Below are 11,555 nucleotides of genomic sequence, written 5' to 3'. Positions count from 1 at the left end.
AATAACTTCTGTTAAAAAAATCAATAGATGTTTGGAATTAGTTGCCCACCTTGTAGTAAAACACAATTTATGAAAACAAAATTGAATTCAATGTTTGCGAAGTAAACAACAAAAATTTAGTAATTTAGTAATATATTTCATAGTTTTGATCGGTTAGGAAGCCGTTGAGCACATAGGCCCGTCGCGTCCCACTTGACGTTACCAGAGGCCGATGTCCTTTGAGAAGCTAATTAGGCGCTTCGGCTTGAACTCTTTAATGTCATTAGGCAAACTGTGTGGTTTTTCCAGGTGTTTACGAGCTCGAGTGAGTGCAGGGCAATCGCAGATAATTTGGTCTGCGGTCTCGTCCTCCTCCAAGCACCAACAGCACTCCGGATCGTCCATGGTGTGGAGATGGCGTCTTAGAAGAGAGTGTCGGGTTAGAAGTCCGGTCATTAGTCGGATTTCGTGCCTGTTTAATTAGAGCAGTTGTTTGGAGTGAGACGCACGGGGTCTATCTATAAAGGTCTTCGCTTGTCTCATGCCAGGGGTCTCTGTCCATTCCTGTCGAGCCCATCTTGCGAGTAGACCGTTCAGAAACGCTTTTGACGACGATGGGTTCTGGACTCATCTATCAAAAATAATAACCTCGATAATTAAGAATAAACAGATATTCAGAAAAACTTATTTATTTTCAAAACATCCTAATTTAAAAAAAGACAGGAAAGAATGTTCAAATTTCCCGGCTGCTGTATGTCGTCAAGCCGATAATTATCGAACTGTCACTAATCAGAACTCGCAACATTGCCAGCTGACTGTTAATTTATTCAATATAGAAGAATATTGTCATATCCGCTTATTACATTACAGAATACTATTCGGTATGCCGCAAAGATATAATATAAAACTTTTAGGCATCTCTTATTGCCGATTTTCATTATTCTCCTCAGTTTATTGGAATCACTAGAAGTATTATCAAAATAAAAATAAATCACAATGAAAATTATAGTATAAAAGTAATGGCTTTGGCATAATAATTTTTTATATTTAATTTTAATTCTTGGTTTGTCAAGTTTGAAAGTCTCTGAACTACAATTTGAATTGCGGTATGTAGGAATGAAAGACAAAATGATTTTTAATATGACAACAGCGCATTACATGAACTGACAGAAACTTGAAACGAACTGCTGTCTGCTGATAACCGCTCGTACTGCGGCAAGATCCTGTAACCTTTTTTTTATTGAGACTGTTAAATAATTAAAAAATCACTCATGATTTGCTCATGATAATAATGATTTTTCTGCGATATAAGTGTGTATTAGTAGTGTTTGTTTGTTGTGATTGCCTGTGAGTACAATATAAACCAGCAAACTGGCGAGCGACAGTGGTGATAGCAAGTCAAACATGGCTTCTTCAGCACGATTTATACAAAGTCCCACCGCATGGTGTCAGCGGAAAGTGAATTTAAGACCGCAACATCGGGGTGTACATTTGGTAACAGAAGAAATTTTAAGGCAGTTACCAGAATTAAATTCATTTGTCATTGGGTTGTGTCACATTCAAAGTAAGACCACCCTAAAAACTTGTCACTCCTTATCGTTAAATATTTCTATATTATTTTTTTCTAGTACTACATACTAGTGCAAGTTTAGCCTTGAATGAAAGTTGGGATCCAGATGTAAGGGATGATATGGAAATGATGCTAAATAAAATTGTTCCTGAGGGTTTACCATACAGACATTCTTGTGAAGGTCCTGATGATATGGTAATATTATTTTTAAATTGTGCATGCAACTAACAAGTCTGGAAATCACTAAAATTGAGTAATGCAATTTATTCCAGTCATGTATTTATATGGTTAGTTATTAATGTGCTTTGATGTCAAGAACTTAACCTACTAACTGCATGTAGTTTTAATACTTCACTTAATAAATTATTTTAGTTTGTGAAATGCTTTGTATGCTATTTTATAAAAACGTTGGTTACTTTGAAGATTTGTCATAAATTCTTATATTGAAATAATTTTTGCAGCCTGCTCATGTAAAAGCATGCTTTCTCGGCTCCAACCTAACGATACCAATAACAGAGGGTAAATTAAACCTTGGCACATGGCAGGGCATCTGGCTGTGCGAACATCGGGACCACGCGGGCTCTCGAAAATTGATGGTCACTTTAAATGGTTGCCTACGAGACAACGCCTGTACTCCTTTGTCCCCAGTGAGCCCGATGGCAAGCACCAGCAGTTAGGGAAAGCACTCGGGACATTCGCTGTCCAAGCACTGATTGTCCCGAGTTATAAAACTTAAAATATTAAATTCACATTTAGTGAACTCACACAGACTTGAAATAAATAAAATATTACGACAATATGTACATAGTTGTACATTGTAATATACTGTTTTCTTTTTATATAGATAAGTGGGGTTAACAATTATTTTTACGTGGAACAGTGTTTTGATTCTAACATGAATTATCAGTAGCCATACCTACAATTATTAAACAGTACTTTCAGTTGAAAAATTGTAGTTGTCATTAACCTGATATTTAAATCCTTTTTTGATTGTTTAATTGAAGTGGAAATAATATAAATATATATATATATATATATATATATATATATATATATATTTCTTGATTTATACCGACTTTTCATCTTTTATAATTTTTATATAATGAAACTGTTATCTGTATTGATTTAGTAATTACTAGGTTTTAATTTCAGTGTTTACTATAATGTTCACTTTCAAAATGTGTAACAAAATTTTGTTAATTTACCTAACCTTGACATAGAATGAACTTGTTTTGTAATGTAATGTACTATATCCCAACAATTTGTCAGGAATGGTGAATTAAGTATAGCTAAGCTAATTGGAAGCAGGTTTTCAATAATTTGAAAGCAAATTTTGTTAAATGCATATTCTGATTTTAGTTTACTTAATTTTGTCATTGATTTACATTGTGTTTAATGTATTTTTCAATGACTTATACAAAATATTTTTATTTCATAATTGTTTCTCTCATTACATGGTTTCATGTATATAGTAACTTAGTCTGTGACAGGGAGTATTTAATTTTAGTATTTAATTGATTTTTATTTATGAATTTTATTGATTTAGCTCAATATGTTCTTCAAAAATAATATAATTTATTTTTCCAAGTGGGGATAATTTTTTAAATTGTCATGTCTAGAAGGAGTTGTAACAGTTTTATGACAATTCTTTAAATATAAAACTCTAAAATTTACTAGGATGTGTTTGTCTGGAGCTCCTTGTCATGTATTTTCATGTTGTGTGCATTTTATTTAATATATTGAATTTTAACTAATTTACCATTGGAGACCTTCATAGAGGATACACCATTTAATACTACAACAACAACACGCACAATTAGGGTCGGTATTATAAAGTCTAGTTGACCGAAGGTTGAGATTCAACTGTTAGTTGAAGCCGAATTTACGTATTATGAAAGTTAACCAGTGAAAACTTCAAAAAGGAAAGATTAATAATATGAAATACGAAAAGTAGCTTTTCTTAATTAATTAAAGCAAATCGAGGATAGCCCGGGTGTGGTAAATTTTCAAATCATCCTGCCAATAGTGTAATTCGAACTGTTAATGTAGTTGTAGTAAATAGTGTATTTTGTAGAGGGTGCAGGTAATAAGAAATGATATGTCACCCAAATATAAACAAATGTCGAGTGCATTTTGATTTTTTTCCACAATCTAGTTTTCAAAGTACTAAAGTCTCAACATGATAATTTGTTGAATTATAAAATACAAGAAACTATGTAAAAAGAAAAAAATTCACAGATAGTGATTTAGTAAAAATATTTGGATGTATGTTAAAATTGTTTTCAAGCTTGTATTTTAAAATAAACTTGTTACTTTTTTGAGATATAATAAGATAGCATGATTGCAAATGTAATCTGATTATAAAAAAATTATTTGTTTCAATTCGTAGTATTTTAAGTGAATACTATTTTTTGGATGCATTTTAAAACATTGTTCCACGATTTAGGTGCTGTGCATTTATTTAATAGTTAACATGATTAGGAGTGATAGTTAAATAATTGGAATGTCTTTGAGGATAATTCCAAGCGTGTTCTAGGATGTACAATGGGGATAAAAAAGTTCAAGTTTTTCATATTATTATTCAAGTAGACTGTTCGTAAATTGGTTCAGGATAAAGTTGAATGGTTATACAGTTCGTCGTAATTATCTAATCCTTAAATAAACTGACAAATAATACATAAAAACAAAAAAATACCTCAGTATTGGTTTGTAATAAAATGTAAATATTCTGTTTACAATATTCAGTAATTCAATAATGACTTTTAAGACACTCTGTATCTTGTGATGGCCGTATTGTTATTTGAATAGGAAATTGTATTTTTTTTTGGAATATATGAATTATGAATATTATTTGCTTATTATTTTTTTTTAATATTTTGTATTTTTTAGATTTTATCTTATTAAGGGAATTCTCAATATTGTGCATATCCTTAATAGACCTTTTCATACACACAGATTGGTTATGTATGCTGAATGATACAGTTTTGCGGTTATTTTATTGGCTTTAATTTAATAATAAATAATCAGTATTTTGTACAGTAATTTTATACTTTCGCGGTCCCCTCGTTTTTGGCTCTAGAAAAATCATCCTATTTCAATGATTTTTTTTTAAATCTTCGTTTTTACGGTGGATTTATGAAAAAATTACATAATCTACACAAAAAACAAACATTTTGGAAACAGAAAAATTTTAAAATGTTTGTTTATTCATTTTTTATCTCTAACAGTCAATCTTAGTGAGATACCACTTTTTAATGGCTAAAATTTTCAAAGTTAACTTTTGATATTGTACACTTGATTACAATAACTGATTTTAAGAAAGTTTTTGTTCATATAACTTTAATGATTACTTAATAAAAAAAGTACAAACGATTATATGTGAGAAAAGGTCAATGTTAAGAGAAATTGTACATGAAAATCAACATTTTTGTATAATTTTTTTTTCAATTTGTTCGTTTTTTGTGTTGATTGTGAAAAAAAATATAACAACTTAATTTGATTATTTGGAAAAAAGTTATCAATAATTATACGTGAATGAGTGTATTTTCATGAACATTTAAAGCCCTGAAACCAATATAAGTTTTCATCTCTTTCAAACCCATAATTTTTTTCGTAAATTCGCCGTAAAAACGAAGATTTTAAAAAAAAATTCATGGAAATTGGATGATTTTTCGATTTTCTAGAGCCAAAAAACGAGGGGACCGCTAAACTATTGAAATTACCCTTTGAAGCATATGAACAATTCTCATGTGGTTTGAAAAAGCATTTTATTCTGAGGAATACAAATCATATTTACTTTATTTCTGTCTCTTTATTTTTCAATATTTCATGCTTGTATATTGTGTTTGCCTAATTGCTAATTTCTGAAATGTCACCACATAAATGACTAAACTTCGTTTTGTTTCCCGAATATTTTTAATTGAATATTGGTTTTCAAAATATTTTCCTAGATGGTTTGCAGAGGTTTTGATTTTTCTGATGGAATGTCGCAGAGCTTGTATTTTGTTATTGAGAACAGTTAAATATTTTTTGTGATAGGTACTTCTATTTTTCTTGGTATGGATTCTTCTATTTATCCTTCAGCTACGTTGAAAGCACGTCATCCAATATATTATGACGATCTATGTTCTGATTCTGATTTCTGAAGTTAAATGTGAGTTTATGCTAAACACCTTCTATTTTTTGTTGTAATTATTTGAAAACAGAAAAAGGAATTTGAAAATTGTAGAGTATGATGTTCCGTAGAAAATTTATCTTGTTTTGACATCCTAAATCATCATTAAATATACTTTTCAATTATTATACTTGTCAGAAATATTAATGCTTTAGTGCTTTTTGATCTACTGGTAAGATAATTGTAATATTTTCAGTCTTAAGTTGTAGTCCTTGACTTATTATTTAGACTTTCGACCACAAGAAAAAAAAATTTTCTCAAGTTACATTATGATTACATCATCTGACGACTTCCGTTTGTTAAAAAGTTAAAGAAGATGATACCCAATTTAATCGAAATTAAAGACATTATAAGATATTATTTACAAATACATATATAAATACAATTTTAGGTTCTGTTAAGTGAAAAGGTCTATAGTTGTTTAAATATGTGGTTGTAACAAGAAACGATAAACATGGTTTAATTATTGTACTACTTATGACAATAATTTATTCTGTATAAATATTAATAATTGTTTGAAATTTTCGTGTGTAACAGTTTACTTGATTGAAATGTATATAGTAACATTACGGGTTGTATATATTGTGTGTTGTTATGGACTGAATCTTTCTGTCTTCCTCTGTCTCTCTAGTAATATTCCAGTAGATTCTTTTCAATTTTTAGTCCAGTAAATAATTCGATTATAACAATGTAAGTATGCAAGATGTTTAATACGTTGAGCCTGCAAGCCTGAACATTCTCCATTTATAAGTGCTTTACAGTTTGGCTGGACGGTCCTGGGTCGTCACCATACATTTGTTGACCCTCAACTCCATTGTAAAACAATAGAGTCACTTTTCATAATTTTTATTATGATGCCTTGATCGAAACACATCGTACATTTTTGTACACTTTACATAAAAGCATAAATCATCGTTCAAAGGATAGAGAAGCAAACAAAATTTTGTTTTTCCATACTGTAAGTAGGGTGTACCTTGGAATCACACCCCAAGTGAAGTCTAAAATCACAAAAAAATTTTTTGGGCCGAGCGAAAAGTTGGAACAATTTTGGTTGGGGCTCAACGTGTTAAGTATATTAAATATTTTTAATACTCTGCTTCTACAAAACCCAAAAGAATGTTTTAATTAGTGAGTTGCCATACAATTTGTTTATACTTAATTGAAGTTTACTGTGTTTGTAAGTCTGTTGACAAAAATTACTCCATAAAATGTAAAGTTGTATCTTGCATATTTACATTGTTCGATAATGATCTATAAAATACAACGATTAATTAATTGAAATAAATTGAAAGTCTTGCAGTTTCTCACAACGGTGTTACTTTTAATCACAAAGGTTCAATTAGACTAAATAAATGCAAAATAGTAGCCAAAAAGAGATAACAAGTAATCAAAGTAAGGTTTCAAAATAATTTTTTATTTTCAAGGTTGTTTATATGTAAACATAAACTTTTATTTGATATAATAATATTTTTATCAACTTTCTTATGTTATAATAATAAAATAATAGGAGAACTTATTAATTTTAAAACAACCAGTAATCAAATTCTTTCTATTTCTCTCTACTATTCACCTCTGAAATAATTCCGAAATTCGATATTTCGGATATGTATTTCGCCGTTCTTCAAAGGAGAAAACAACTACTTTCCTGGCTAATGCCTCTGTGTGAGCGTGACGTAAATCGACATTCTTGTCGATATTAACATCCCAAATGGCTCGCAATTGCAAGGAGAGGGTATAACTACTGACTAGTTTCGACGTTGTTACATCTTATCAGAGCAATTTAACGCCCCTCGTTCGGGCTTGAGACCTGAATTGAAGACAACGTCAAAGAGCGTCGCATTTGGCATACCTAGTGGCGCCATCCTCACTTCCAACTGCGAACCATTAGTCAGAGAAAACAACTTCCTCTCCTGGCTAATGCCTCGACGAATATTGAATTACAACTCCTATTCCTGCAGGAGTTGTTCTTTGACTAATTTATTGTGGTGAGTCAATTCACGTTCTAAACATTTTCTTCTTTAAACTAAAGTCCGTTACATGTTTTGGCTTTTTGGAATTCCTTTCGTCAATGCTTTTTTCTCGGTACTTCCTCAGAAATACTCGGATGTCAAGGGAAACCGGAGGAATTCGGGATCTTTCAATCAGATGTGGTTTCATGAGATCATAGGCATCATTTTCGCATCATCATACTAGAGGTATACTGCCATACCGATTGTCCATCGCTATGTTCCTACCATCTCCCCAAATTGGAGAAGTAAAACGTAGCATGATGTCATGAGGGTTGTTGCTTATTTGATAGGATCCTTCTGGCTGTTTGAATGAAAGAACATCTACCCCTAAATGCCTCCAATTTCTCATCTATTGTAATAAATTCTCCTTAAGAATTAATTTAAAACAATTTTCCTTAAATTTTCCCATCAAAGCGTTAAAACAAAAATTTTTGTAAGACATATTTGCCCTAAGAATGCTCAAACCTGAACCATCATGGTACTAAGTACAATATACCAAAGACTGCCTACAACATCCGCAATGCTTCTTTCTAAAGATGGAGATTGAGGCTTTTTAGGTCTTTTGTTTTAAATTGTTGATGAGAATCGTCATGAATCACACAATATTCTCACAAGATACACCCCAATATTTCCCTAGTTAATTTCATTTAAAGTAATATTTTGCTATTTTAAGCAAATTGATTGTTAAAAACAGAATTTTTAATTTGTGATTACTCTGCTATTACTCTTATCAATTTTTGATAATGTTGGTTGTTGTATTTTTTAGTCCAATTGAATATATTCATGTTTTTCAGTCACATATGCATGCACGTTGTTATATGACACTAATTGGATAAATATATTACAATTTGGTGATAAATATATACAATTTAAGTTGGTTAGTTGCGAAAGAATGTTAATTTTCTTTTAATCGAAAATTATCATTTTTGAGTAGATCTGCACTATTGTCATTTATATTAACAGGAACCATCAAAAGAAATTGTTGGGTTCGTATCATTTAAAAAAATCTTGTCACTGCACTTCATGGTTGTGTAGATTATTCTAAAAAAACTATTTAAATTTATTAGATTGAATATAGGACAAATAGAAAGTTTGAAACAAATTACAAGCCACGCAATTGCAAATAATTTTTTGCACGTGTGGCATAAATACTCCAAAATATCTCCAAAAGTCTTGGCCCCTTGGTTATTCACTAAAAAACATTTTCAAATTTATTTACTGTGCTAAATCTTATACTATAGTGTAATAACAATATACGCGAAGAAAAAAAAATTAAATTTACGTAACCAAGAATATACAGTTAGGTAGTAAACCAAGTCACGAAAAATGTGCAAAATATTGAAGTGTAAGAATTTTTATTTTGAAAAAAAGATATAATGTAATAAAAAAAAATTGATAGTTTCCATGACCACCTCTTCTTGTAATTAATTGGCCAACGCATCTCGACATCCCGCGAACCAAGTTATCGATAACGTGGTCAGCCATATTGTCCCTCTCTTCTAGAAACGGCAGCATTCAGATCTTGAAGAGTTACAGGTGGGTTTTCTCAATTGGATATTGCTCTACCAATATAATCCCACACATGTTCAATGGGATTCAAGTCCGATGATTTTGCTAGCCAATTCATTATTTGGATATCTCCTTTCTCTAGGATGTTTTATACCATTTCTTGGGGGATTGTAATGAACTAGTTGGATGAAGTGGACTGTCGTGTTTGTCGTTCACTACAGCACCCAAGTAGATGTGTTGTTTTCTTCGACGAGGTTGCGGAATGAAGGACCAGCCGTAATTTTAAGTAACGTTTAATAAAAACACTTAAATACGACAATATTACACGTAAATCGATGTACAAAATAAGCAACAAGATAAATCAACAAGAATGTCCACAGTGATATATAGTTGGTTACAAAAGATAGCGAAGTTTATATGTATATTTTTCCGGTTATTCTTGAACGAAGTAACAGAAAATTGCACGTTTTATGTTGCGTCGTAACGCGAGAGATATTTTGATTATTCAGGTAAATCGTAATTTTGCCCGTTTGTAAGGTTAAGATTTTTTTATGAGTTGATAAGTGAGAGAGAATCGTTAAGTTGATTTATATATAGTTCGTTAGTTTTAACGCGCACTGTATGTTTAGTTTCTGTTTACTGTGGATTTTTTTTTCTCACTGTTCTGTACTGTGTTACTTTCTGCTCTCTTACTGTGTCGTGCATGAATGTTAAATTTTATTTATATGGGCTAAAATGGGGGTTAAAAGTATCCCAATATCGTGGTAATATTTTGTGTTAATTGCCGTGAAGCAATAAAAAGAATCTATATTTTTCAAACAGATTTTTTGAAATTTCTCTTTTGTTTGTATAAGGGTTAACCAGATGGACTTTGAATAGTTTGTAAAAGTATAATGAAGGTTTTCCAAAGTTTTCAATAGTAATTGCTTTTGTGTTTATTTGAGAGAAAGTTATTAGTGACACTTTAGAAATTTAACGATTGGTCTCTTGCGGAGAGAGAGAGAGTTATTTATTAGGGGTTTAAAGGTACAAAGGACATTCGACATTTGTCATTGTCTGAAAATTCATAAAATTGTGAAAGTCTTAACGATTATGGTATTTACAGTATGTTGAATCGCAACACCATTTCATTGCATTATCATCTTGAAAAATAAAATTTGCTCCATATTCATTGCACAAGGGCTGAACTATCGGTCTTATGATGTTTTAAGCGTATATGGTACCTGTCATTGTTCGCTAAATGACAATAATTGGAGTACGGCGACTATACATTAGACCCCACAAAACATCACGGATACGCCATGATAGGGAACAACATTTCTGGTCAAATTGAGTTGATCCTTTCTACCTGGGCCTCTCCAGACCCTTTCCCGCCGACTTTTACAGTGGATACCAAATCGGGACTCGTCGGAAAAAAGAACGTTGCGCCATTGTTGTGAAACCCAATCCCTTTGCTCTTGAACCCATTAGAGTCGGGCAGCTATGTGTCGTAGTGATAGTCTAGGCACCCTTAAATGTCTTCTTGCCCTTAGATTCGATGAATGTAATCTCCTTATGATAGTACTTCTCGAAACTACTCTTCGGTATGTTAGCAAAATGTGACTTCGAACCGTTAGTGGTATAAATTAGCTATGTAACGGTTTTCCTTCTCTGATGTAACTCTGGAACAACCCGTAACCAGTCCTGGAAAAGGGCCCCACCGAAGTCCGTGACATATATTCTTGATGTAAGGCCACTGTTCTTGCTCGATCAAACAGATATCATATTACCCGGAATTTTCAACAAAATTTAAATGAACTCGCTGTCAAGTTGCATCGTTAAATCTGATTTCTTTTACAAAAATTCAAAATATTTGCCACAAAGTTGAAAAACAAAAAATTGGCTATGGGGAAACTTTAAAGTTTGCAAGGGTTAAGGTTAAGACTTTTGGAGATGTGTGAATAATTAATGCAATATAAAATGTTCAGCTCACGTTAAATATATAAATCTTAAATATACAAGGTGGTCCAGAATTATCTAGAATATTTTCTTGACCTGATAGTATATCTTAAAATAAGAGTTCTCCTTTATCATTTAAATGCCTCTAAGGGGGTAAATTGAGAACCTTATTCTTTCAAATATGGTTATAATTATAGAGGTGGAAGTTAGAAGATATTGGGATAGTTAATCTCATCTCTACAGTGTACTTTTGGTACTGTTGAAATGGAACGAGTTTAAATAAATCGAATACGTTGAATCGTTACTGAAGACTGAAGAAAATTGTAATGAAACAATTGTTAAAAACTTTTTTCAAATAATAAAACATTTTAAAATA

At 31.4% G+C, this 11,555-nt stretch overlaps 1 protein-coding gene across 1 annotated transcript; it reads left to right on the top strand.

Annotated features, from left to right (window-relative positions):
• The first annotated feature begins 1,165 nt into the window (after nucleotides 1–1,165).
• LOC130440469 (UPF0047 protein YjbQ) lies at nucleotides 1,166–11,363 on the top strand. Its single transcript, XM_056773639.1, has 3 exons — nucleotides 1,166–1,543; nucleotides 1,608–1,744; nucleotides 2,011–11,363. Exons 1-3 carry the CDS (start codon nucleotides 1,384–1,386, stop codon nucleotides 2,224–2,226), a joined length of 513 nt encoding a protein of 170 aa, XP_056629617.1. The 5' UTR covers nucleotides 1,166–1,383; the 3' UTR covers nucleotides 2,227–11,363.
• The last annotated feature ends 192 nt before the right edge of the window (nucleotides 11,364–11,555 follow it).

Source organism: Diorhabda sublineata, chromosome 2, assembly GCF_026230105.1.
Source record: "Diorhabda sublineata isolate icDioSubl1.1 chromosome 2, icDioSubl1.1, whole genome shotgun sequence".
In the NCBI taxonomy this organism is placed as follows: domain Eukaryota; kingdom Metazoa; phylum Arthropoda; class Insecta; order Coleoptera; family Chrysomelidae; genus Diorhabda; species Diorhabda sublineata.
The sequence above is the reverse complement of the archived record's forward strand: the minus strand, read 5'-3'. Positions and strand labels throughout refer to the sequence as shown.

What these genes read in the sequence shown, in the direction of transcription:
- LOC130440469 (XM_056773639.1), top strand. Translation starts at nt 1,384, where the DNA reads ATGGCTTCTTCAGCACGATTTATACAAAGTCCCACCGCATGGTGTCAG. An exon ending in TGGGTTGTGTCACATTCAAA is followed by an intron (nt 1,544 to 1,607) that starts GTAAGACCACCC and finishes ATTTTTTTCTAG; the next exon opens with TACTACATACTAGTGCAAGT. An exon ending in GTGAAGGTCCTGATGATATG is followed by an intron (nt 1,745 to 2,010) that starts GTAATATTATTT and finishes TAATTTTTGCAG; the next exon opens with CCTGCTCATGTAAAAGCATG.